Source organism: Ictidomys tridecemlineatus, chromosome 6, assembly GCF_052094955.1.
Source record: "Ictidomys tridecemlineatus isolate mIctTri1 chromosome 6, mIctTri1.hap1, whole genome shotgun sequence".
In the NCBI taxonomy this organism is placed as follows: Eukaryota; Metazoa; Chordata; class Mammalia; order Rodentia; family Sciuridae; genus Ictidomys; species Ictidomys tridecemlineatus.
In genome coordinates this window covers 57,017,369-57,045,064 of record NC_135482.1, presented here as the reverse complement: position 1 = coordinate 57,045,064, position 27,696 = coordinate 57,017,369, and the positions used below count along the sequence as shown (strand labels likewise).

General features: G+C 41.0%; 2 protein-coding genes across 3 annotated transcripts in view; one reads left to right on the top strand and one right to left on the bottom strand.

The window, feature by feature from the left end:
- Positions 1–4,229: 4,229 nt before the first annotated feature.
- Positions 4,230–27,560, top strand: Coq10a (coenzyme Q10A). Of its 2 annotated transcripts, none has more exons than XM_078053317.1 (5): positions 4,230–4,691; positions 5,244–5,390; positions 6,400–6,592; positions 7,019–7,120; positions 24,562–27,560. In XM_078053317.1, the coding sequence occupies exons 1-5, from the start codon at positions 4,558–4,560 to the stop codon at positions 24,613–24,615; spliced, it is 630 nt and encodes a 209-aa protein (XP_077909443.1). In that variant the 5' UTR covers positions 4,230–4,557; the 3' UTR covers positions 24,616–27,560. The 2 variants fall into 2 exon arrangements, with proteins under 2 accessions (XP_077909443.1, XP_005335688.1); XM_005335631.5 differs by lacking the exon at positions 24,562–27,560 and adding an exon at positions 7,419–8,257 and having other exon boundaries at positions 4,239–4,691.
- Positions 9,045–27,696, bottom strand: part of Cs (citrate synthase) — a 28,716-nt gene continuing 10,064 nt past the window's right edge. Inside the window, exons 2-11 of the mRNA XM_005335630.5 lie at positions 24,568–24,618; positions 23,114–23,221; positions 22,279–22,344; positions 21,802–21,933; positions 21,417–21,605; positions 12,722–12,921; positions 11,689–11,818; positions 11,471–11,572; positions 10,901–11,110; positions 9,045–10,592 (exon numbers count right to left, since the gene is read on the bottom strand). Coding sequence (XP_005335687.2) covers positions 10,422–10,592; positions 10,901–11,110; positions 11,471–11,572; positions 11,689–11,818; positions 12,722–12,921; positions 21,417–21,605; positions 21,802–21,933; positions 22,279–22,344; positions 23,114–23,221; positions 24,568–24,618 — 1,359 coding nt within the window. The 3' untranslated portion in view covers positions 9,045–10,421. The remainder of the gene's footprint in view (positions 10,593–10,900; positions 11,111–11,470; positions 11,573–11,688; positions 11,819–12,721; positions 12,922–21,416; positions 21,606–21,801; positions 21,934–22,278; positions 22,345–23,113; positions 23,222–24,567; positions 24,619–27,696) is intronic.

Genomic DNA, 27,696 nt, shown 5'->3' with positions numbered 1-27,696 from the left:
GGGAAATACATGGTCTCTACTGCCCAAAATAGCTCTTGGTAACCTGAGGAATTGCAGTCAAGGGTTCAGCTGGGGTCACGTGCCTGGTTCTGGCAAGGGGTGGAGGTGAACAAGGGAGGTTGCCAGCCTGGTTCTCTAGGCTGCTGGAAAGAGGAAGAAGCTAAAAGTGTTGTTGTTGTTGTTGTTGTTGTTATTTGTAGTTGTAGACAAACAGATTGCCTTTATTTTATTGGTTTTATTTTATTTATTTTTTAAGATGTTGATGGACCTTTATTTTATTCATTTATTTATATGTGGTGCTGAGAATTGAACCCGGTGCCTCACACATGCTAGGCAAGTGCTTTGCCCCTGAGCTACAGCCCCTACCCTACAAGGGTTATTTTTAATATTCAAAGCAATAAAGTGACTACGTAGGTAACATTGGTACTTCTAGGGCTCAGTGTAACACACAAAAGTAATAAGAGGGGTTGGGCTATAGCTCAGTGGTAGAGCACTTGCCTCCCATGGATGAGGCACTGGGTTCAATCCTCAGCAACACATGAAAAGAAATAAATAAAATAAAGATATTGTGTCCACAACTAAAAAAATAATGTTAAAAAATGTAACAAGAGGAAGAAGACACAACTGGAAAGCTCTCTCTTTCCTTCCCCCCCCCATACTGGGGACCAGGGGTGCTCTACCAATGAGCTACATCTCTAGTCCCTTTTGCCTTTTATTTTGACACAGGGTCTTGCTAAATTTTCAAGGTTAGACTCTAATTTACAATCCTCCTGCCTTAGGCTCCCCAGTTGCTGGGATTACAGGCATATATCACTGCACCTGTCAACAAAACCTTCCTATGCAAAAGTCCTGGATTTAACTGTTGAATTTATCTTTATATCTAGGAGTTAAACTTTGGTTTTTTAATTCTTTTCAAGATTCACCATGTGCAGAGCAGCCACACTGATTGGAAAGTAGAAGTTGTAATGTCTTTTTCTTTTTTTTTTTTTTTGAGTTTACAATTTAGAAGAACACACACATACATGAAACAAATATAGGATACATGCTAGTTTACATGGAATTATCTGTTCAGGGTAACGTTGAGGGATGGGTTCAGTCAAGAGGGTCTTCCTGGAAGAGGTATGTTTTCAGTCAGTACTCATAGGCAGTTATTGATACAGAATGGCATGGACATACAGGGAATTGGTTGTTTCAAGCACAGGGAAAGGTTTTAGTGGCAGTAATTAGCTAATCTAATTAGTAGGGAGATAGCAAGCAAATTGCTTGGCAGGTCTATTGGACCTTGGGGATTCTTCAGTATTTAACTCAGTTAAGGCAGTGTATTAATGAGGTCACAGTTCAGTCATGTATCCCAGTTAATTTCTGTCTTTTCCCAACCAGATCCTTATTGCTCAAGATAAGTAACTGTCTCACATTGCATGTGTTAAGCCCTTAGTCAGAGGAGGTGGAGACAGACAAAAGAGTGAAATTAGACAGAATAAATCTGTCCTTCAAGGTCATAGGCCCATCTGGGAGTGACTTCAAATTACCATCTTTGAACTGGAAGAATATACTATACCATGATGGTAAGGAGAAGGGTTGGGATATGAGGACATAACAGGCTCTCTCTGAATGCTAGGGGAAAAGATATTAGCAGCATTAAAGAAATGAGGCCGGGTGCTGTGACACATGCCTATAATCCCAGCTACTCAGGAGGCTGAGGCAGGAGGATTGCAAATCCGAGGCCAGCCTCAGCAATTTAAGAAGGCCCTAAGCAACTTATTGAAACCTTGTCTCACAATAAAAAATAAAAAGGGATGGGGATATGGCTTAGTGTTTAAGTGCCCCTGGGGTCAATCCCTAGTGCAAAAAAAAAAAAATAATAATAATAATTCCCAGTGGCAAATGCCTGTAATCCTAGCTACTTAGGAAAGTGAGGCAGGAAGACTGAAAATTCAAGGCCAGCCTCCAAAATTCAGTGAGTCCCTATAAAAAGAAAAATTTAGCCACATGTGGCAATGCAACTTGGGAGGCTGAAGCAGGAGAATGCCAAGTTTAAGGTCAATTTAGTGAGACCCTCAGGGAGTTAGCAAGACCCTGTCTCTAAATAAAATATAAAATGGGGCCGGGGATACAGTCAGAGGTTAAGTGCCCCTGGGTTGAATCCCCTGTAGGAAGGAAAGGAGGAAGGAAAGAAGGAAGGAAGGAAGAAAGAGGTCTGGACATGTTGTTCACTGGATCTGTCTCCAGTACCACAAAACAAAGAAAGGTGATGAAACATTAAAACATTCATTTGATCATTTTTTTTTTTTTGGTAACAAGGATTGAACCCAGGAGCATTTAAACACTGAGCCACATCCCAGTCCTTTTTCATATTTTATTTAGAGACAGGGTCTTGCTGAGTTGCTTAGGGCCTCGCTAAATTGCTGAGGCTGGCTTTGAACTTTTGATCCTCCTACCTCAGCCTTCCAAACTGCTGAGATTACACACGTGCACTTCTGTGCCTGGCTCATTTGGTCAATTTTTTATGCTTGGGACAAAATCCAGTGCTCAAACATGCTATTTTTTTTTTATGCTGGGGACAAAATCCAGTGCCTCAAACATGCTAAATGTCCCACCAAGCTACACCCCCAGTCCAATAATTGTTTATTAAGCTAGTAGTATTGAGTACTAAAGAGGTAGTACAGTGGTTTGGGATCACTGAGGGATGGTTGTGGCTCAGTGGTGAGAATATGCTTATTATGTAGTGAGGCCATGGGTTCAATTCCAAACTCTCCCTCCCCAAAAATGGTAGTGGGCTTGGTGATCATCCAGACCTGGGCTCCATCTTTATCACATAATTGTGTGAAGTTCCTGCTCTTTAAGGATAAAAGTACCTTCCTAACAAATGTTAAATGTATGCCTGACAGTTCAAGGAATGGTTCTTGCTAACTTGAATTCCAGATAAGATGGGTTTAAATTTTAAATCAATGCATATCTAGTGGAAGTCCCCAAAGTAATGTCAGTTTCAAGAGGTCAAGAGGTAGGGGAAGTTAGAGGATTCATAGGTTGCTCCCCTTCTCTCTCTCTCTCTCTCTCTCTCTGTGTGTGTGTGTGTGTGTGTGTGTGTGTGTGTGTGTGTTTACTGGTGATTGAACCCAGAAGTCATCTACTAATGAGCCAGATGCCTACCCCACCTCACCCCACTCTTTATTTATTTTTTTATTTATTTTGAGAGAGCGCCTTGCTAAATTTCCCAGGCTGGCTTTGAGCTTGACATCTTCCTGCCTTAGACTCCCAAGTTACTGGGACTGCAACCATGTCTGTTGGCACCTGGTACTTTTTTCTCCTTTGGTGCTGAGGATAGAATTCAGGGCCTTGTGTGTGCTAAGCAAGTGGTTAGCCACAGAGCACTAAATCCCCAACCCAGAGGTGGAAGGTTTATATTTACTTCCAGACCCCTGTTTCTGGGCAAGATGTCTTTCTTCCACACCAATTAGGCCTGCATTGAAATGAGTCATTATTTTATCCCTGCCCTTTTCCGACTACCACTACACAGAACCCTATGCAAAGTTCTTTTGATGTGGAAAGCTTGACTAAAGATTAGAAAGCAAGCTTTAGAAAGAAAGATTTAGAAAAGAAGGTTTTACTGTAACAGCATAAACATCTTATTGAGCAGTAGGTGCCATTAGTCTTAAAATATCCTTCCACTCCACCATGAGGAGGATTTCAATTGCTTTTGCACCCACCTAGATTCAGTCTCTTTCTAACTGCTGATTTCTTTTTCCTTTCTCTTTCTTTTTTCTTTCATTGTCTTCACTCTATCAAGAGCAACTGTTTTCTCTGTAAATTATGAAAAGGAGTATACTGATATTTCTTTGCCTGAATTTCTGTGAGTTTTCATCCTTCATTGAATACACACTTTTTCTGACAAAGATGATCTCTCTCCTAAAAGTAAGTCTGTTTCTTATCACTGCAACTTCTTTCTATAAATATAAAAGAGAAAACTGTGTAGTCTTAGACCAGAGCTTGGAACATTAATTTCTTTTTCCAAAGATATAAAGCATAGCACCAGGCACTGTGAAGGTCACAAGGATGAAAAGAGCTTCTAACATAAAGGCAGAATGATAAAGATCTAAGAGTGGCGTTCAGAGGATTCACAGACATCTGCTGTTGACAAGGCCACAAAGTCGTCTCGATGCCTACGTATTAGGTCCTGTGACCACAGACTCGCCAAGAAATTTCTACTTGGTGACCTCGTTCCCCTGAGCCTTCTCTGCTGTCTCTCAAATGCACACCCAATGCCCTTTCTCGCTAGAGGTGTGAAACTACATCTCCCGACAGGCAGCGTTGTTCCCTTCCTCCCTCTCCGGGTCCCGAGCCCTGGCAACGGCATGACGTGAGGGTACCGGGAGCTGCGGTCACGGCTTCAGTTCTAGCCTACCCGGTGGCCCGTGCGGGAGCACGGCGAGAGGAGCCGAAGCCCCGCGCCACCCCGGCGCTCCGGGGCGCTGAGCTAGCCGGGTGGCCCTTCCTGCCGCTCCTGCTCTGGAGTGAGGAGGTGCAGCGGGCGTCAGAGCGCCAGGAAGGGTCGCGCGCATGGCTTCTGCGGGCGCGCGGCGGCTCCCAGCTGGGACGCGCACGGTGGCCCAGAGCTGCGGCGGCTTCTCGATCCGCCAGGGCGCGCGCCCGGCCCCGCCCCCAGGCACTCCGCGACCGCTGCGACCAATGAGGTGAGAGGGAGGTGAGGGCTTCTGCTAGCAAGGAAAGGGGTTCCGCCAGCACCCCGAAGTTCATCGGTGGAGGGTGGTAGTCCTGGATGCGGACGCGGCAGGGGCTGGCAGTAGTGGTGCCCTGGAAGCTCAAGTAGAACTTTGGAGAATGCTTTTGCAAATTATATGCGAGGGGAAGTGCTCTGTGTGGGTGCCAATCACTTCTTCGCCGAGGCGGATGCCCTGGCAATAACGGGTCGGGCGAGGCTTTGGGGTAGTGATGCCCCTGAGTTTTGCTTTCAGCAATGGCGTAGCCTCAGAGGTAATTGGCGCTTCGCATGCACCCCTCATTTTCCCAGCCCCACCCCAGTCCTGTCCTCAACCGCCCTAGACCTTTCGCACTCGTGACTGCCTGGCGAAGGAGCTAGGCGAGTGCAGCAGGTGCTGGGGGGCGGGGGAAGCTTGTCTGGACGACCTTCCTCTGGGATATTCCCCTCTTCCCCTTCACCTGGAAATGGTTGAAGAATACAAAAAAAGATTGTGACGCTGCCTCTCCCTTTTTATTGGCCTTAGGTTTCTGATCTCCTACAGCCTCCTCTTGCCCCGAGGTGCCCAGGTTTCTGCAGCTGAGACTGGCTTAACTCCCAGTCGTTCCTTCATGGGCTTTGCTGCCCCTTTCACCAACAAGCGAAAGGCTTACTCAGAGCGTAGGATCATGGGGTGAGCATCCTCTTCTGACCTGCATATCCCCACCCCTCTTCCTTTCCAAATAACCATGTCCAGGATATAATAAATGTACTAATGGTGGATGAGATTCACCTCTGGCCACCCCACTCCACAGATACGTTACTGATTCTTTATTCTTCCCTTCCATCCGTCCAATCTCAATTTCCCTCTTTTGTTGCTATGCATGAGCATTAAGTGAAATAAGCCTAGAATTGGACCATATGGATAGAATATAACATGATGAGAGGGTATTATTTCTCTGATAACTTTTTAAAAAATGTATTTCGAGCACAATACAAGTGTAGCAACCAGGCTGCTTAGGTATTTTACATAAAATGTCTCATTTAATTCTCATAACAAACCTATGAATCAGGTACTTGATGAGAAAATGGAGACACAGGTTATTTACCTAGGGTCATACTGTTAGGAAGTTGTAGAGCTGAAGCTGGGCACAGTGATGCATGCCTGTAAAGCCAGCGACTTGGGAGGCTGAGGCAAGAGGATTGTGAATTCAAACCTAGCCTCAGCAACTTAGGGAGGCCCTAAGCAACTTAGGGAGACCCTGCCTCTAAATAAATAAATAAATGAGAGAGAGAGAGAGAGAGAGAGAGAGAGAGAGAGAGAAGAAAGAAAGTAAGTTGTAGAACTGGGATCTGACCCTAGTGTGATCAACAGTAAAACTGACCATCTCTTATCCCTAAAATTTTCCTAAGATAAAAATAATGAATGTAACTCTTAGCACCAAAATAGTAATAATAATAATAATAATAATAATAATAATAATAAATGTAAAAGCATTCTGCAACTTTACAAAACATAAGGTAAATTAACATCATGGGGACTTGTACATGTTTGCTTTTGGAAAAATCATTTGTCCAGTCTTAAGATTTCTAACGCCTGAAGGTGTATGGTTAGCGGGCAAGATATGAATTCAGGGGCAATGGCAAGGGGGAACCTGGCCCAGCTGGCAATTTCTTGGCCTCTCTGATTCCTTTTCCCCTAGGTACTCAATGCAGGAAATGTTTGAAGTGGTTTCCAACGTCCAGGAGTATCGCGAGTTTGTGCCTTGGTGTAAGAAGTCTCTGGTGGTATCCAGTCGTAAGGGTCACCTTAAGGCCCAGTTGGAGGTTGGCTTTCCACCTATAGTGGAACGTTATACCTCTGCAGTTTCCATGGTCAAACCTCACATGGTCAAGGTGAGGCCTGCCCGGGAGGGATTGACCAGAAGTTTTTTCTCTTAACATTTTCACATTTAAAGGCAATTTTGGAGCCGGGTACGGTGGTACAAGCTTGTCATCCCAGTGGCTCTAGAGGCTGAGGTAGGAGGATCACCAAGTTTGAAGCCAGCCTCAGCAAAAGTGAGGCACTAAACAACTCAGTGAGCCCTATCTCTAAATAAAATACAATAGGAATGGGGATGTGGCTCAGTGGTCCAGTGCTCCTGAGTTCAATCCCTGATACACACACACACACACACACAAAAGGCTATTTTGGCTTTCTTCATAATGACTTTATTACCTCATATCAAGTATTTCCTCAATATTAGAAGAAAATTGGCTTTTAATTCCATCTTATTGCCTCCTATACATAGTGATATGGCTTAACTAGCTGTCTTATTCTAGGCTGTCTGTACTGACGCCAAGCTCTTCAACCACTTAGAGACTATTTGGCGATTTAGCCCTGGTATTCCTGCCTACCCCAGGACCTGCACTGTGGACTTTTCGGTGAGTCAGAAGGCTTTGCAGCCCAGGTCTAAAACTGAGTGTGAGAACAGAGCTGAGGTACTGTGACAGGGTTATTCTTTAAGTATATTTAGTACTAAGCATTTGCCAAGTTTATGGGTTTCACAAGTCTAAGTTTATATAGACTTGTACTCTTTTCAGTCCTAAGTCAGGACTCTTGAGAGGGTTTTTAAGGAACTGGAGGGGACTGGGAATAAAGGCACTGAGGAATAGTATCCTTGCATTTGCCCAAGGACAACCTAATGTGGTTTTGAAGAATTTGTCTCTTCCACATTCCCAGATTTCCTTTGAATTTCGTTCTCTGCTGCACTCCCAGCTGGCCACCATGTTTTTTGATGAGGTTGTCAAACAGAATGTTGCTGCCTTTGAGCGCCGGGCAGCCACCAAGTTTGGTCCAGAAACAGCCATCCCCCGTGAATTGATGTTCCATGAGGTGCACCACACTTGACGCAAAAGATTGTTCCCTAATGTCTCCTCTACTCCCCCTTCCCACCCAATTCTCTTATTTATTTGGCTTGGCTCCTGCTCCAGTCTGAGAGGATTGGACTGGACTATTTATGACAAGGTTCTTCTCAATTCCCCAGAAGTTAGGCGCTACACTGATTGGAAATGTTGGGGGAGGGAGGAGGCAGTGAGGATGAATATGGAAATGAGACATGGCTAGGAAAGGGTCAGGTTTATTCTGAAAGCTCCATGTGCCTGCAACCTTTTCACACTGAATTAGGATCAGGACTATGTGGTTCTCTGAGCTCTGTCAGGAGACCACAGTATCTGACCAGGGAAAGAGATCAACTTCTTGAAGGCTTGAATACATTAAACCTTTCCTCTGGCAATAGTGATATTGGGTGGTATATAATTTTTGCCTGGCTTGAGATTTCTCAGGAAAAAAGGCAATCTGCCCCCAGCTTGAAATCCATATTGCCTCAGTTTTAAGAATATTTCCATGCTGCCTGGCTAACAGAGTGAGGAGCTGTCTCACCATCACAGCAATAGGGCCAAGGAGGAAAAAAAAAAAAAGGCAATGAACAAAACTATCCTTGTACTCTTTGGTTGTACCATATTCCTCCACTTGGCCTGAGTTTTTATAAAAATTTCAATAAATTTTGAGTGTGAATTTGCCTTTTTTGTATTGTTTCTTGGACAAACAACATAGATACAGCAGAGTAGAAGAAAGTGTTGGGGGAGTAAAGGTGTAAAAAGGCCTCTTGGACACAGTGTCCCTGCTAACTATAGTAGCACATTCTACAGGCCAGGATCTAGTACCCACCCCCTTACCTATTTATAGACTTTTTCAGATCAGTTGCAGGAGGAATCTCCAAAACAGAAACATCTGGTTTCAGACTTTCCATATATCTGATGCCTTCAGGATCACCCTTTGTCATTTGGGGGAATGCCTTAAGGAAAGCTAAGAGTTGGCACTCCAGGACATACCAGAGCCCTCTAGTGTTCATGTCCTTTAACTAGCAGTCCAAGATCATTTGTCCTTGATATATGATTTGTTCCTTTCACCCAGTGGGCCAAACCACTTTTTGGATTAGTCATACAAGCAGTTGTTAGGTCTCAGCTATAGTCCTTGGATGTTCCACATTATAACAAAATTAGAAAGGATGGGAGCTAAAGGTAAAGAACTTCCTAACAGTGAGGAGAGACAGAAATCTCCTTTGGAAATCTCACGGGAAGCCCTTCCTCTGAATACCAAAACTGCTTGAAGATAAAAGGATGCACAGGATGGGGCTGGGGTGGTGGCTCAGTGGTAGAGCACTTCCCTAGCATGTGTGAGGCCAGCACTGGAAAAAAAAAGATGCACAGGATAACTTAGGACTTGTAAAGTTCAGAATCTTGCTAGTCAGACTCCTTACCTCATCATAATAAAGATTCTTTCAGGACTTATTAGCAGGCTCAAACATTATTAATAAAAACATTTATTTTTTATTTTATACAGAACACCCTGAAGTCTGTATCATGACTTGAGAGTCACCCAAGGGTTTACAGTGTGTCCATCTCAACAGCGTGGTTCTGGGTTTGGGGATCCACACAAACACAGGCAGGAGTTTTGAGGGAAGAAAGGGGCACAACAGGAGTGTATCTCAATCCTTTCTCAAAGAAAAGGCAGTAGAGCATTCTGAGTCACTGAAAACCTGTGCAAATGGGGCTTCTAAAACAAACACTGTACTGCAAGCTCTTGGGATAGGGCAGGAAAAGACATTGATAAATAAGGGAACATTTTCTTGTGACAGGATGAGGAAGGTTTACTACTCTTTTGAGTGCCCCCAGCGCTAAGACCTGATACTTGAAGAAAGTCATATCCAATCTTGAATAATTTCTCTGTTCAAAAAGAAATGCTAGTACCCCTGGGACCACATCATAAAGGAACTGGCCATTCCTGAGCCCATGGTTCTATGCCCCACAGTGTATTAACACAGGAGAAAAAGAAGTCATTGTAGTGGCTTATGTTCTGTGGAAGTAAAAAGTTTAATTCACATTAAGCACTGATAAAGCCAAATGACTGGAAAAGACCACAGATCTGACAAACCTGCTAAAAGAGGTCTCTGGTAGAGAACAAGAAGGGAAGGTCCAGAGCATCCTCAGCTTGAGGCATAGCAGGTATAGAAAGTCTGGAAGAAGGCATTAAAATAGTGGAAAAAATACTACCAGACCTTAATTTTAATGGGATAATTTTTTAAAAAAGAAACTTTGGGCATCAGTTGTCAACAAATGTCACACCTTTATGGTCACTTAGCAGCGTTTAAAAAAAAAAAATTGCCACAGTATGTCTAGCTAACCAAGAGGTCTTGCTAGGAAGTGTTTGTGTACATAGGAGAGGGCCATGGAGCTTGGTATAGCTGATAATCCAACATGATTCCTATGGAAACAGAAGGGGCAGAGTCCTGGCTTGCTGGCCCAGAGGACTGGGCAGATAAAAGCAAAGACTCCAGAGTGACTGCAGATTCTTTGCAACTTGCTTTGACTCGGGGAAGTGGAGTCATATTCTCACTCCAGAGAAGGTAGGGGGCCAAACCTAACCCATACCACATGCATTAGTCCTGGTTATCCTATAGTTGATGGGCAACTTGTACCAGGAAGGAAAGGGAACTGGTTAGGGAAGAAGGGGTCACTTTTCATCTTTTAAAGTCTTAATTTATATTTTAACTTCAAACGTTATTTTCAGTGCCTCAGATACAATTTAATCTTAAATCTTTAAAGGCCCCCTGAAACAAAAGAAAAGTATACTTTTTTTAAGCTTCCTCATCTTCGGTAGTCAGTTTCCCCCCAGTCTCCAGTTTTACCCTGACTTAGAGTCCACAAACTTCATCAAACCATCCGTGCTCATGGACTTGGGCCTTTCTAAAGGGAAGCCTAGGGCTCGGCTCCAGATGAGCTGTGCCAATACACCCAGTGCCCGTGACACCCCAAAGAGGACTGTGTAGTAATTCATCTCCGTCATGCCATAATACTGTAAGATAGAAGAGAAAAAAGTTTCGTTATAGAAGCAGTGATATGTACAAGTTTAGAGTGATGAGGTCTGTTCCCCCTTGTTCTCTAAGGACTTGGCTCAGTCTTAAATAGAAATAACAGAGGCATAACAATTGCGATTCTGAAAAGAAAGAACCCCAGCCCCCACCCTTGCCACAGACAACCGTCTCAGAAGGTTCTGTGAAGGAGGGGAGAGTCCCTGTTTTGATGAGGGAGTTGATTGTGTACACAGCAGAGAAAAGTAGAATATGGTACAATGAAAGGGAAAGCAGCAAAGGGAGGACTCACCTGGAGCAATACCCCACTGTGAGCATCTACGTTCGGCCAAGGATTCTTAGCCTTTCCCTGCTCCAAGAGGATATTGGGCACAATTTTATACAGCTGAGCAACAAGTTTGAACATAGGGTCATTGGGTAAGTGTTTCAGAGCAAACTCTCGCTGACAGGAATATCGTGGATCTGTCTTCCTTAGAACTGCATGACCATAGCCTGGGACAACCTATATAGGGTGCAGAAAAAAAGATGATTGGTATCCTCAGGTAGACATTTTATCTAACCATGGTGGTGCACACCTGTAATCCCAGCAACTCAGAAGGTTGAGGCAAGAGGATTACAAGTTGGAGGCCAGCCTTAGTATGGTAGTAATACCCTGTCTCAAAATAAAATTGAAGAAATAAAAGCTAAGGATGTAGCTAAGAGGTAGAGTGCCCTGGGGTTAAATCTCCACAACCACAAAAAAAAAAAAAAATTTAGGGTAGTCAAATGGGGAACTATGTACATGCATGTCTAATTTAGAGGCCCTCTCATTTTTTCCTTCTTAATTCTTCCAAATTACAGGACACAGAACTTGGGAACTTACCCGTCCTGAATTGAGGGTGTTCCAGATGTAGTCTCTTAACTTTTCATCTGACACATCTTTGCCAACTTCCTTCTGTAGCTGTGTTAGCCAGACAAGTACTTCCTGTGGGTTAAGGTTTGGGGGAAAAAAGGAATGTTACTACATATGTCAGGAGAAAATGCTAAGATGAGGAACAGATATGGGGATAAGAAAAACCTGGAGCAAGAAAATAATCTGACCTGATTCGCCAGTCCATGTAGAGGTCCTGCAAGCCCATTCATGGCTGCTGCAAAGGACAGGTAAGGGTCTGAAAGCGCACTGCCCACCAAGTGGCTGGTATGGGCACTTACATTGCCACCTTCATGGTCACTATGGTAAAATAAGGAAGAGCCAAGGGGAGAAAAGACAGATGTAGTCTCTTAACTTTTCACCTAACACATCTTTGCCAACTTATAGAAACATAGACCTTGCTGATATTTTATTTGTCACATCTTACTTATAGGCTCACACCAGCCTACAGCCAGCCAATTATACCTAAGCATTTATAAAAAGACACCCTAATCTCATCATCAGCTTTTGTTCCCTAAGCTACAGAGCTGAAGAGTTACTGGTTGATGATGTCTGTGTGCTCAGCTCCCTGACTCCACCACAACCACTCCAGCTCCCCACAATCCCCTGCCTTAGTGCTGAGAATAGAACCCAGGATTCTGAATGTGCTAAGCAAACATTACCATTGAGCTACATCCCATGCCAGGCTCCCAATTTTTTTTGGTGGTGCTGGGGATTGCACCTGGGGCCTTGTACATGTGAGGCAAGCATTCTACCAACTGAAGCTATATCCCCAGCCCCAGGCTCCCACCTTTTTTTTTTTTTTTTTTTTTTTTTTGGTGCTGGGGGCTGGGGATTGAACCCATACACTGGAGGCAAAGACTCTACCAACTGAGCTATATATTCCCCAGCCCTAGGCTCCCACTTTTAATAACAGTGGCCAGAAGAGGGAGCTCCTGGAAAGTTGAAGGACCATTTAATGTTTATAACTAGTTCCTTTTCCCAGAAGTACCATCTAATTCTTAGCAGGGTTGTTAGTAATTTCCCTAGGACTTAACCTTCCATTCTAGGCCATTTTCTTGTTTTGCATCATCCTTTACAACATTTTCCCATCTACTTAATGCAGACCATCTGTAGCCAAAAAATGACAAGATTCAAGAGCTTTCAAAAAAATTTCCTATTGATATAGGAATATGGTGACTATGGTTGCCAAGTCTAGCTCACCTGTGGATGGTGAGGTATAAACGCATGAGCTCAGTGAACTGAGAATCAGTATAGCCTAACATGTTGGTGAAATTGTGGGACCAGTCCAGCTTAGAGTCAATGGCCCCAATACTGCTGCCCTCCCGGTAGAGATTCCGGTAGATCTTTGCAGCAACACAAGGTAGTTTTGCGATGAGATCCATACAATCTTCATATATTAACTGATGAGAAAAAGAAAGAAGAAGAAAAAAAATTACCACTAGCAAAGAAGAATTAGGTAGGGATAGTATTTGTTCTCTAGAGAATGGGTTATTTGGATTGGTGGTTATATATTGAGTATGTTTTGAAGTATGGAATAGTAATAATAATAAATATTTACTGAGTAAGCTATTATGACTCAGGCACCACACTAAGTGATTTGTAATAATTTCTCATGTACATTAAAACATTATTCCCAATTCTTACTATAATAACCACCATTTCAGATGACAGAACCGAGCCCTCAGTATTCAGTTACACGCCAAAGTCAGTACTCAACCCCAATATGTTTAATTATAATCTTTTATCACCCAAACACAACTTACAACACTGTGGTATTTATTTTGTTTTGTTTTTTTTCTGGTACTGGGAATCAAACACAGGGCCTTTCATGCTAAGCAAGCACTCTTAACACTGAGATGTATACCCAGCTTGCCCCCCCTTTTTTTGTACCAGGGAATTGAACTCAGGGGCACTCAACCACTGAGCCACATTGCCAGGCCTATTCTGTAATTTATTTATTTATTTTTTTAAGAGAGAATTTTTATGAGAGAGAGAGAGAGAATTTTAATATTTTATTTTTTAGTTCTCGGCGGACACACATCCCTGTTGTTGGTATGTGGTGCTGAGGATCGAACCCAGGCCGCACACATTCCAGGTGAGCGTGCTACCGCTTGAACCACATCCCCAGCCCTGTAATTTATTTAGAGACAGGATCTCATTGAGTTGCTTAGTGTCTCACCACTGCTGAGGCTGGCTTTGAACTCTTTTTTAAAAAATATTTATTTTTTAGAAATAGTTGGACACAATACCTTTGTTTATTTATTTTTATATGGTGCTGAGGATGGAACTGGCATGTGCTAGACGAGCACTTTACAGCTGAGCCACAATCCCAGCCCTGGCTTTTAATTATTATTATTTTTTTTTGAGAATTTTAATATTTATTTTTTAGTTATCAGTGGATACAACATCTTTGTTTTGTATGTGGTGCTGAGGATCGAACCCGGGCCACACGCATGCCAGGCGAGTGAGCTACTGCTTGAGCCACATCCCCAGCCCCCTGGCTTTTAATTCTTGATTGTCCTGCCTCAATCTCCAGAGCCGCTGGGATTGTAGGCGTGCGTGTGTGTGCCACTGCATCTGGCCTATCCCCAACCCTTTATATATTTTAGTTTTAGATGGACACAATACTTTTATTGGTGCCGGGATCGAACTCAGTGCCTCATGCATGCTAAGCAAGTGCTCTACCACTGAGCCACAACCCCGGCCCCCTTTATTTTTTATTTTAATAATTCCGAAAACTGGTTGGGCACAGTGGTGCATGCCTATAATCCTAGTGGATTCGGAGGATGAGACAGGAGGATCACAAGTTCAAAGCTAGCCTCAGCAATTTAGCAAGGCCTAAATAAGTCAGTGAGACCCTGTCTCAGTAAAATACAAAAAAGGCTGGGGATGTAGTTCAGTGGTTAAGAGCTTGTGGGTTCAATCCCCAGAACTCTCCCACCCTAAAAATCTGGATGTTGAAGCTCATGCTATAATCCCAACTCTAGGCAGGAGGACCATAAATTTAAGGCCAATTTCAAAATTTGACAAGGCCATGAACAACTGGAGAGACCCTGTCTCAATTAAAAATTAGGCCAGGTGTGTGGTGCATGCTTGTGTAATCCCAGCAGCTTGAAAGGCTAAAGCAGAAGGATCGCAATTTCAAAGTCAGTCTCAGCAATTTAACAAGGCTCTAAGCAACTCAGCGAGACTATCTCAAATTGGAAAATAAGAAAAGAACTAGGGATGTGGCTCAGTAGTTAAGTGTCCTTGGGTTCAACCTCTACCACCAGAAAACAAAACAAATAAACAAAATACAACTCACCACATATCTCCTCTAAAAGATAAACATTTCTTATAACCAAAATCAGAAACCTATCATTCTTATTTTTTTTAATAAATCCTCAATGTCATCAGATATCTTATCAATATTCAAATTTCCCTGATTAAGTTCCTCCAATTTTCATTTGTTTGAATCAGTCCTTACACTGATTGAATGTGTCTGAATCTCCCTCTTCTGCTCTACTTTATTTATTTTGCAGAACTGGGGATCAAATAAAGGGTCTCATCCATGCCAGGCAAGTACTCTACCACTGAGTTACAACCATGGGCTAGTCAATACAATTTTGGGGGTACTGGGTATTACCTTGGGGATGATCTACCACTGAATTTTCAGACAGGGTCTCACTGAATTCCCAGGGTGGTCTCAAATTTGTAACCTTAGGCTCCTGAGTTAGCTGGGATAACAAGCATATATAACTGCAACCAGCAAGTGCATTTAAAAAAATTTTTTTAAATTATCTTTTTAAAATTTTAAAAAAATATTTTTTTTTTTAGTTATAGTTGGACACAATACCTTTATTTCACTTATTTATTTTTATGTGGTGCCGAGGATCGAACCCGGTGTCTCACATATGTGAGGCAAGTGCTCTACCATTAAGCCATCACCCCAGCCTTTCAAGTGCAATTTTTAATAAGACTAGTTCATAACGTGTTGTGTTCATTTATTAGGAGGCATATAGTATCTGGTAGCCTCTCTTTTTGTGATGGTAATTATTTGTTCCAGACTGGGGTCTCAATTGTATCTTCCCCAAGAAATTCCGAATTTCATTAGCAAAAGGACAAGTTTTATTTTTTTTTGTGTGTGTGTGTGTATGTGTGTGTATTAAACACTGAACCTAGCATACTAGGTAAGCCCTAAGCTATTCTCCTGGCCTTAAGAAGTTTTAAAATACTAAACAAATCTGATAGAACTTCTACTTCTTTCCTTCCACTCTCTTTCTTTCTTTCTACTGGGGATTGAATCCAGGGGTTTACCACTGTCACAAGCCATCCATGGGCTGTGTGTGTGGACTATTGCGCACAGTAGCCAAATGAGGGGATAGGTCTGGCACTGGCAAACTCCCTGTAGGGGATTGATCGCATGATGCAGGTGAGCCTCCGCCTCTAGCTCTGCCTAAGATCCCATACAGCACCTGAGATGGGTGTGACTTGCCAAGATGTCAATCAATCTGCTGACCACAAGACATCAAAAAGCAATACTTCATTCTTGAAAACTTATCCCTGCCTCTGATGTCCCTGCTAGAAAAGGAAATGCGGGCTCGAGCTCTCTCTTTCCAGCACTGAAGCTTGACCCTTAAGGTCAAAGAGCTGTCCTACTCTAGATTCCAAAATTGTTTCTGTGTTGTGTGATTTTTCGTCACCTTTTTCTTAGTTGAAGGTTGCAGCCAGCCTGTTTAAACCCAGTTTGTCTTCCCTGCACAGATCATGGTCAAGATACCACTAACTTCCCTTTTGAGACAGCGTCTTTTAGTTGGTTAGGGCCTTGCTAAGTGCTGAGGCTGGCCTTGAACTTGGCAATCCTCCTGCCTCAGCCTCAGCCTGGTTATAAGCATGTACCATTGTACCCAGCTTCTTTCTTTCTTTTTTGATATGGGGATTGAACCCAGAGGTGCTTAACCACTAAGCCACATTCCCAACCCTTTTTAATATTTTATTTAGAGACAGGGTCTCGCTGAGTTGCTTAAGTTCAAACTAAGTTGCTAAGGCTGGTTTGAACTCATGATCCTCCTGCTTCAGCCTCCCAAGCCTCTGGGCACCCAGCTTATTTCTTTAATAAGTTAAGAGTGAGGTGTTATTTAGGTAATTGTTACCAACTCATGCCTTTTTTTCTTGTGGGGCTGGACATTGAACCCAGGGCCTAGAGTGGGTTATGCTATCATAGTACCACTGAGTTATGCCCCCAGTCCATTAATTCATTATTCATCCTATAAAGCTTTGGAAAAGACATGTTAAAATACGCCATCATCATAACTGTCTTGAATAAAGGTAACAAAACTGACCATAATGATCATGAGGTACTAAGAGCCACCATTTCCACTTGTGCTAGTAAAATTCTGGCCAAGAGTCTTCCATTTAGCTATTTCTCATTCACAAGACTTAGAAAAAGAAGACAGCCAGAATTAATGGTGAAGAAGGAGATCCCAGAGCCAGCAAATTAAAGATTCTATCTGGTCTGCACCACTTACTAGTTGTGTGACTTTGGGAAAGCTACTTAACTTCTCTAATCTCCAGTTTTCCTGTTCCATAAGAAGATGAGAATAAATAACATCTACCTCACAGTTATTCTAAGGATTAAATTAAATATGAATATAAAGCACTTAAGCATATCTACCATGATTTCAGTAGCTATCAGGTGTTAGAATGATTACAAGTTTATTATAAGCAGTTTCAAAACCCACATAACATTCACAGACCTTACAAAAGGTGGCATTACTAGCACAATTTAAATCAGCTGCTTCACAAATTTTATTAAATCCAACGACTTAAACCTACTTCATAATTAAACAGCTGGTTGCATCATGAAAATCTCCCTTTCATGAGAAAATTAAGTCAATAAAGAATAGACTTAGAGGGCTGGGAATGTGGCTCAAGCGGTAGTGGCTCGCCTGGCATGCGTGCGGCCCGGGTTCAATCCTCAGCACCACATATAAAACAAAGATGTTGTGTCTGCCAAAAAAGAATAGACTTAAAGGCTGGTGAAATTCTTTCAAATCAATATATTATACTACTCATCTAAAATCATGGAAACTATTATGGAGGAAGTGTTACCAGAAGATGATCACGCTCTTAAAAAATACATTATGGGTTGGGGATGTGGCTCAAGTGGTAGCGCGCTTGCCTGGCATGCGCAAGACATTGGGTTCGATCCTAGCACCACATAAAAATAAAAGATATTGTGTCCACCTAAAACTAAAAAAGAAAAAAAAAAGAAAAGAAATACATTATGTTAAAAATGATGGTGGAATGTGATGGTCATTATTATCCAAAGTACGTGTATGAAGTCACAAATTGGTGTGAATATACTTTGTATACAACAAAGCTATGAAAAAATGTGCTCTATATGTGTAATAAGAATTATAATGCATTCTGATATAATAAAAAAAAGAAATACATTAAAAAACTTCTTGGTGGGGCTGGGGATGTGGCTCAAGCGGTAGCGAGCTCGCCTGGCATGCGTGCGGCTCGGGTTCGAACCTCAGCCACATACAAACAAAGATGTTGTGTCTGCCGAAAACTAAAAAATAAATATTAAAAAATTCTCTCTCTCTCTCTCTCCTCTCTCTTTAAAAAAGAAAACAAAAAAAAAAAACAAACAAACAAAAAAACTTCTTGGTAAGCAGGGCATAGTGGTGCATATTGGTAATCCCAGAAACCTGTTAAGGGAGGTTAAGGTAAGAGGATCACAAGTTTGAAGCCAGCCTGGGCAATTTAGTGAGACCATGCCTCAAAATAGAAAATATGAAAGGCTAGGGCTAGAGGTCAGTGGCAGAGCGCTTGCCCGGATGTGCAGGGTCCTTGGATCAATCCTCAAATCTGCTTCCCCTCCCACAAAAAGGTAGCAACTCAATGCTATTATGTTATTATTATGTTTTTATTTTACTTAAATAGCTCATTATAAAATTAGACAACACAGAGCACTGAACTAAAATGGCATGTCTGATCTTTGAGAGAGACATAAGGCAACAAGAGAGTATCATGTACTATTAAACAAAAGAAGTTACTGGTGCTAATTTTTGTGTCCTAAAGGGGACAAATCAGTAACCTTCTCCAGAAGATCAGTAAAGTTCTGAATTTTTTTGGATCAAACTCAATGGCATTCTTTTTTTCTTTTTTGGTGGTTCGAGGGATTGAACCCAGAGCTTTGTTCATGCGAGGCAAGCACTCTACCAATTGAGCTATATCCCCAGCCCCAAACCCAGTGGCATTCTACCACTGAACTACATTGCACCCAGCTTGGAAGTGTTTCTTTTTTTTTAATTTTATTTTTTATTTATTACTTTTTAGTTTTAGGTGGGTGCAATATCTTTATTTTATTTTTATGTGGTGCTGAGGATCGAACCCAGTACCTCACTCATGCCAGGCGAGTGTGCTACCACTTGAGCCATATCCCCAGCCCCTGGAAGCCTTTCTAAAAGATAAATTTTAGAGTAGAACTCAGTCCTAATTTAATCTTTTGTGTTATAGTGGCCTGCAGAGATAAAAGTTACCTGAACATATTTTTTTTTTTTAATATTTATTTTTTAGTTTTCGGCGGACACATCTCTGTTTGTATGTGGTGCTGAGTATCGAATCCAGGCCGCACGCATACCAGGCGAGCGCACTACTGCTTGAGCCACATCCCTAGCCCTGAACATATTTTAAAAAAATAAAAATAAAAAGCAACAGATTTTATGATCTATTATACCTGCTGATAGGTAGTTTTAGAAATGCTTTAAGTGGCCAGGTATGGTGGCACATGCCTATAATCCCTGAGATTATATTATATATTAGGAGAATTGCAAGTTTTAGGCCAGTCTTGGTAACTTATCAAGATCATGTCTCAAATTTTAAAAAAAATTAGAAAGGTTGGGGCTGGGGATGAGGCTCAAGCAATAGCGCGCCCGTCTGGCATGCGTGCGGCCCGGGTTTGATCCTCAGCACCACATACAAAGATGTTGTGTCTGCCAGAAACTAAGAAATAAAATATTAAAATTCTCTCTCTCTCTCCTCACTCTCTCTTTAAAAAAAAAAAAAAAAAAGAAAAAAAAAATTAGAAAGGTTGCAGATGTGGCTCAGTAAAAGAGCACCCCTAAGTTCAATCCCCAATAGGAAAAAAAAAAAAAAAAAAAAGCTTTAAGATTTTATGAATGTTTGTATCTTTTGTCATTCCTTCCTAACCTCCCCATTGATAACTGAAAATTAATATCCATTTCAGGGCTGGATTGTAGCCTTCCTGGTAATTGATATCTCAGGTTAAAAATCATTTTGTATGGGCTGGGGTTGTGGCTCAGAGGTAGAGTGCTTGCCTGCATGTGTGAGGCACTGGGTTTGATCCTTAGCACCACATAAAAATAAAGATATTGTCTCCATCTATAACTAAAAAAAAAAAAAAAATTGAAAAAAAAATTTTGTATATCTGCTTTGTAAAAAGGTATTTTGTTGTACCTATACTATGTTTCTAATTAAGAAACAGAAGAAAATGGGAGCTGGATGTGGTAGCACATGCCTATAATTCCAGATAACTGAGGAAGCTGAGGCAGGATTGCAACTTCTAAGCCAAGACTGTCTCAAATTAAAAAAATTAAAAGGGGCTAGGGATGTGGCTCAAGCGGTAGCGTGCTTGCCTGGCATGCGTGCAGCCCGGGTTCGATCCTCAGCACCACGTACAAACAAAGATGTTGTGTCAGCCGAAAACTAAAAAATAAATATTAAGATTCTCCCTCTCTCTCCTCTCTTAAAAATAAATAAATAATAAAAAATAAAAAGGGCTGGGGATACGGCTCAGTGGTAGAAAGCTTGCCTAGCACAAGTGAAACTCTGGGTTCAATCCCCAGTACTGACAAAAAGAAAAAAGAGAAAAAAAAAAAGGATGTCCTCTTGTACACCTAGCCACATAATTTGTACTTTATCCAGTGTTTGTGAGTATGTGGGTAATTGGAAGAGGATGAAAGTAATCATGTAATGTACTATGCATTGGGATAAGACACAACAGCCTGCTCCAACCACAGAGTTCTAACTATTAAGGTCACATTTCAGTTTTAGAAAATAAAGCTGTATGCTTCAAGATCCCACTTCCAAGATATGAATCATCTTTCCACTCCTGACAGGTACCTTGGGTGGTCTAGCCAGACATGGCTCATAGAATTAGATTCCAGAGTTGACTTAGCTGTCATTCACTTAACTTTTTAGATTTCTCAAGGTTCTCCTGATTTGAAGAGGGAGAAGTGGGCCTCAGAAGTTAGGTGAGAGTGCTCTGTGAAATCCTCCTCAGAAACCCTTTAGTTATGTCATATTTTTTAATATTGCAATAGTCCTGTGTAGCAAGATTATAATTTGAAAATCTTGCAGCAAGATATGGAATTATAGTCTATTTTTTACATGTATATAAACAGCCAAACCATTGGTGATATAATCCATGCTCTATTTATCTTCACAATCTCAACAACAAACAAGACAAGCCTAAAGTAAAAACATCTTTCTTTTTTTGCAGTACTGGAGTGGGAATTCAACCCAGGGGTATTTTAACACTAACCTATATTACCATATCTTTTTATTTTGAGAGAGTCTCACTAAGTTGTCTGGGCTGACCTCAAACTTTCAATTGCTACCTTAGCCTTCAGAGAAGCTGGGATAACAAGCATGATTCACTGTGCATGGGTGTTTTCTTTTTGGTGCTAGGATTAAACCCATAGTCTCCAACATGCTAAGCATGTATTCTAATACTGATTTATACTCCCAGGCCCTGAAACTTTGTTACATTTCTTCCATTAATCAGAGAAGAAATCATCTAAAGATTCTATATTACCTTTTCTTCCTTCACATTCAACTCCTTTGAATTCTTGTCACAAACCATCACCCAGCCTAAATTTCTTACCTCCCAGTACTTGGTACGGTTAATACCCTCTGCATATGCCCGGGCAAAGTTACTTTCACTATTGAGGGCAGTAATGGCCGCACTGAGTTGAGACATGGGGTGTAGGTTGGTGGGAAAGTTGTCCAGCATGGTGACCACATGAGAAGGCAGAGCTGCCCGCTTTGCCCACTCCTTTGAAAGCCAAGATACCTGTGGGAAAAGGATATATAGAAAATCCAAGAATGTTCAACACAGTCCACTTACATAGCATAACTCTGCTGACTTCTTCCCCTCACTACATATCTCCACAAACTACAACCCACAGTCCAATCAGTATTAAATGTCTAAGATACAGAAAGGCAAAGAAGAATGGGAATAAGGAAGGGCCAATTTCTTTCTGCTTTACCTGTTCCTCTGTTGGGATCTGTCCAGTTACCAGCAGCCAAAATAAGCCCTCAGGAAGGGGTTCTTCCCCACCCTTAGCCTTAGGCAGTAATTTCTGGCATTCAGGGATACTATGGCCTCTGAATCGGATGCCCTTGATGGAGAAGAGTGATAATTACAATTCAAGTTTTTCATCAATAAGTAAAATAACTGACCTGACCTATTCATATCAGACATTTAACAAGTTGGAATATAACTTTCAAAGCTTAAATTTTCATATATTATTATTGCTTTTGAACTTTTATTTTCTATTTTTATACATTAAAAGGTAAACTTATTCTTTAGTTATTCCATATTCTCTAACTTTTAAAATACGAAAACAGGTGTTCTGTGCTGTTTCCTCATTATCTAATCCACAGTTTGGTGGTTTAGTTTGCAAACTGGTCTGTATGGTCAGTAAATTCAATGATTATCAGTGATTGACAAGACAGTGTCTTACCTCATCGGGATCAAGAACTGACGTTTCATATACAAGTCCCTTCATGCCTCTCATGCCACCATACATCTAGAGAAAAGAGGATAATGACCAGTAGTCAGAATGATTCAGTCTAGAGCTTGTTCAAGTTTTATAGAACCTGGGAAACAAAATTTATTCTTTAACTTCTAAGGGGGAAAAAAATTTCTGGGGAGTTAACTTACTGAAGGATTTTTCAAAGACTGCTTATGTTGGAAACGAAAATTTTAAGCTAAGAAATTATTATCTTAATGCTTCTGCTTCTACTGCTTCCTTTTTAAATTTTTTTTTAAGTTGTAGACAACCCAACCCCTACTGCTTCCTTTTCTTACTGTATTTTTTCTCCTACCCCATTCTTAACCTCCCTTAGACCCTCAACTAAAGTAAAAAGAATGAGATGTATTATAGGGAAAGGGAAATCAGAACAATAGCTAAAGACTATGTAAAATTATTAGATGAGCTGCTCAAACTCTTAAGGCTAGGGAAGTCATCCTCCTAAAGCTCTTCTAGAGGACCTATTATGGTTTAACTAGATGGTTGGTACAGTATGAACTCAAAGACAGAGAGCATTCTAGTTCCAAAGGCTGAGGGATTGGAAACAGGACCAGAAACTGTATTCATCCCTCCCCTAGATGAATTAGTTAGGTTCAATTATTAAATATGTAGAAGAGAACAAGCTAACATCTAGTGAACACCATAAGCCCAAACATTTCCTTATACAGCACAGAATACTTTTTAATAATCAGCAAAGAGAATGATAGTACTTTTGTTAAAGCACAAAACAGGCTACTTTTCCCAGCCAAGACCCGATAAGCCTTACCATGTCCACAGTAATTTGGCCCACCACTGTCTTGCCATGTTGCTGCCTGAATGCCTTAATTCTGGCCTGCTCCTTAGGTATCAGGTTGGCCAATATGTCTTTCAAATTCTACAAAGAGAAACAGAAGGGTTAAGGTCAATGTTTGAGACTTCCTGCAAAGTACATATGTGAAGACTACTTTTTAGTATTTGGCTTTATCTGCCAGGGATGTCTGGTCAACCACTCTGTACACATGAGGGTAAAAGAATTAGGCGGAGGGAGTAAGGAATAGAGAGACAATAGGGAGTTTCAATTAAGAAAGATGATAGTTCTAGAGATAGATGATTCACAATAATATGGATGCACTTACTACCACTGAACTATACATTTATTTATTTATTTATTTTAATATTTATTTATTTATTTTAGTTATTGGCGGACACAACATCTTTGTTTGTATGTGGTGCTGAGGATCGAACCTGGGCCGCACGCATGCCAGGCGAGCGCGCTACCGCTTGAGCCACATCCCCAGCCCCTGAACTATACATTTAAAAGTGATTAAAATAAATAAATAAGGTAGAGCACTTGCTTAGCATGCATGAGGCACTGGGTTCGATCCTCAGCACCACATAAAAATAAATAAAGGCACACCTGTAATCTCAGCAATTCAGAAAGCTGAGGCAGGAGGATTGCAAGTTCGCGTCTAGCCTCAGCGACTTAGCAAGGCCCTAAGAAACTTAGCAACACCCTGTTTCAAGATAAAAACAGACAGAGGCTGGGGATATAGCTCAGTTGGCAGAGTGCTTGCCTCACATACACAAGTCCCTGGGTTCAATCCCCGGCACCACACACACACACAAAATAATAATAATAAAAAAATAAAAATAATAAAAAGGAATGTAGCTCCTGGGTTAAGAGCCCCTGGGTTCAATCCCTGGTGGTGGTGGTGGGAAGATTAACAGATTAAAATACAACTTTTGGGGGCTGGGGTTGTGGCTCAAACGCAGAGTGCTCGCCTAGCATGAGTGAGGCGCTGGGTTCGATCCTCAGCACCACATAAAAATAAATAAATAAAATAAAGGTATTGTGACCAACTACAACTGAAAGCAAAATATTTAAAAATAAAATAAAATAAATAAATGGTAACTTTTATATCATGTAGAGGGTTGAGGATGAAGCTTAATGATAAATGCTTGCCTAATGTGTAATGTCCTCAGTTTGAATCACAGCACCACCAGAAAAGAAAAACAAAAAAACCTATATTTTATAATCTAAAAACTTAAAAATCTTAAGTAAAAATGCTTGCTATTCCCATCTTACTATATCATTGAGGAAATTATCTTTTACATGGTAATAATAGTAGATACTTCCAGGAAACTCAAGATAATAAGAGGATAGGTGGTTGTCCCATACTATCCAAGAGTAAGACTACCCCAAGTAGTAAGTGATTTTTGTCTTTCTTTTTCAAGCCTTACCGTGGTAGAAGTACTGGCATGCCGGGCTGCAAGAACAAGACAGGATGAATTCTGCAAAGAAAAAAACAACAACAAAAAAAACTTATGAAATACTATTCTCTCCTTTGCATTAACAAGGAGTTAGTGACTCAATCGCTCTCTCTTCATCTGAACCTCTTCAGACAGTATGACATAAGAAAGCTGTATAAGAACCACAAACAGCTTGGGAAGGAGTTACCAGTATAGAGGCAGCAGTAGCACAGATTCATTAGCATTTCTTGACAAGTCTCTTTCTCATCATCTGGGATCCAGGGATGTGTAGCTGTTAGACTGTCTAGCCCATCCCATTCTAAATGTCCGTATTCTGAATGGCCCCAAGGAAAACAAATGAAGAAACTAACCAAGAACTCGGGCTGGGGATGTAGCTCAACCGGTAGCACGCTTGCCTGGCATGCGTGCAGCCCGGTTCGATCCTCAGCACCACATACAAACAAAGATGCTGTGTCCGCCGAAAACTAAAAAATAAATATTAAAATTCTCTCTCTCTCTCTTCCTCTCTCTTAAAAAAAAAAAGAGAAACTAACCAAGAACTCAAGGCTGCTGGTAAGATCTTTCCAGTACCTAGTCTTCTAGCAGCAGTCTAAAAGAGCCCACAGGCAAAGTTCTAACCCTCTTGGAAAAAGCACAGAGAAGGCTACTTAAAAAAGGCAATGGAAGCCAAGCTATGCTGGCGCACGCCTATAATTCCAGTGGCTCAGGAAGCTAAGGCAGGTGGATCGTTAGTTCAAAAGCAAGGTGCTAAGCAACTCAGTGTCTCTAAATAAAATACAGAATAGAGCTGGGGATGTGGCTCCGGGGTTGAGTGCCCCCAGAATTCAATCCTCAGTACCAAAAAGAAAAAAAAAAAAAGGGCAACAGAAACTAGGAAACTTTTCTAAAGGCGTCAAAAGAAAATAATTATAAAGCTAGAAATAGAGGTAGTAAGAAGTGTGATGGTGGTTATGACTTAATAAGATGAAATAAAGACATTTTCAGATAAGCAAAAACTGAGGGTTTATCACCTACACATCTGTACTAAAAGAATTTTTCAAGATACACTTCAGGAAAACTAACCAAAAGATGGTTCTGAGACCTAAAAAAGTTATCTTTCATTACAGAGATAAATAATATAGTTTATATTCTCTCCTATGCTGAGACACAGTTTCATCCTCAAGGAAAAAGTACTCTCCATGAGAAGACTGCTGAGTTGCAACAGAAGTTCAAAACCAACTTTGAAATAAAACCAATTATACTACTAACTAGGACTAGTTAGACAAGGCGATTAAGTTTTCTTTTTTTTTTTTTTAAAGAGAGAGTGAGAGAGGAGAGAGAGAGAGAGAGAGAGAGAGAGAGAGAGAGAGAGAGAGAGAGAGAGAGAGAGAGAGAGAATTTTTAATATTTATTTTTTAGTTCTCGGCAGACACAACATCTTTGTTGGTATGTGGTGCTGAGGATCGAACCCGGGCCGCACGCATGCCAGACGAGCGCGCTACCGCTTGAGCCACATCCCCAGCCCGCGATTAAGTTTTCTGCACTAGGTTATTCTGAAGATAAAATGAGATAGTCCAAGCAAGTCTTAGTTTCCTTATCTATAAAATAGCACTAATACTCATGCCATAACATACTGGATTGTCTTGTAATAACTAAATTACAACAATGTAAAAATACTTCACAAACTAAAAGATCACATACACATATACAGTACAAGTAAACTAATTTGGAGCAAATCTATACCTTTGTTCCTTTTGTCAAAAGACCAGAGACACCTTTTCTAGTAACCATTTCACTCCTGTTTGGCTGTACTGAAAATTATTAGTTACTACATAAATCACCATAGTCATGTAGCTTTAGTAAGGCCTAAGGTTTTTCAGAATTTAGTAAAAAAGAATTTTTAAAAAAGCCTGTGTCCAAAAGAATCAATCCAGGGTTTAGAAAGTTGCTCAGTGTTAAGAGGGCTTGCCCAGCATATGCCAGACCATGGGTTTAATCCTTAGTACAGTAAGACATACACACATATACAAATAATCAATCCAAAGCTAAATTCAAAGAGCAAATGGCAATCTAGTATGTCTATAAAGCAAAGGGGGAACATCTTTAACTTATTGGTTAAGACTGTCTTTAACTCCTTTTAACAACTTCCTAAAGAGTCTCCTCTAGCGCTAGGAGTGTAGCTCAATGGTAAAATGCTTGTTTGTCTAGCATGTGAGAGGTCCTAGATTTAATCCTGACACTGAGGGAGGAAAAAAGTCTCTAGGGCAAGAAGGAGGGAGCACAAACAGAATTTTAGCCCCCTATGCCTATATGGCAAATAGGGAAGATGGACCTAGTACTAAAGAAATAACTTTGCTTTATGTTACTAGTCACCAAATAGAAAATATGTGAATGAGTTTATTATTCCATAGGGCTAATCTACTACAAGCTATTCCATGCTCCAGGATCCCATCATTATAGAGGTCTCATTTCCCAGAGATCACATCGAACTTTTTTTTTTTTTGGGGTGATACTAGGGTTTGACTCAGGGGTGCTTTTACCACTGAGCTATATCTGCATCCTTTTTATTTTTTATTTTGAAGACAGGGTCTTCATTGCCCAGGCTGGTCTCAAATTTGTAATCCTTCTGCCTCAGCCTCCAGTTCACATCAGACCTTTTAATTATGGGAAGTTCTTTGCTGTGGTGGTTTTGTTTTACAGAAGATAAGGGAACAGATCATCTAATAGAAGAAAAAAGTTGAAGCCAGGCACAGTGGCACATGCCTGTAATCCTAGCCATTCGGGAGACTAAGGCAGGAAGATCATAAATTCAAGGCCAGCCTGGGCAATTTAGCAACTTAATGTCTCCAAATAAAATAAAATTTTATTTTATTTTAAAATTGGGGATGTAACTCAGTGGTACACCACTTGCTTACCATGCAGGAGGCCCTGGGTTCAATAGCTAGTACTGCCAAAAAAAAAAAAAAAAGGTGGAATGTGATGGACATCATTATCCAAAGTACATGTATGAAGACACAAATTGGGTGTCAATCTACTTTATATACAGAGATATGAAAAACTGTGGTATATTGTGTAATAAGAATTGTAATGCAAAAAAAAGTACATGTATAAAGACATGAA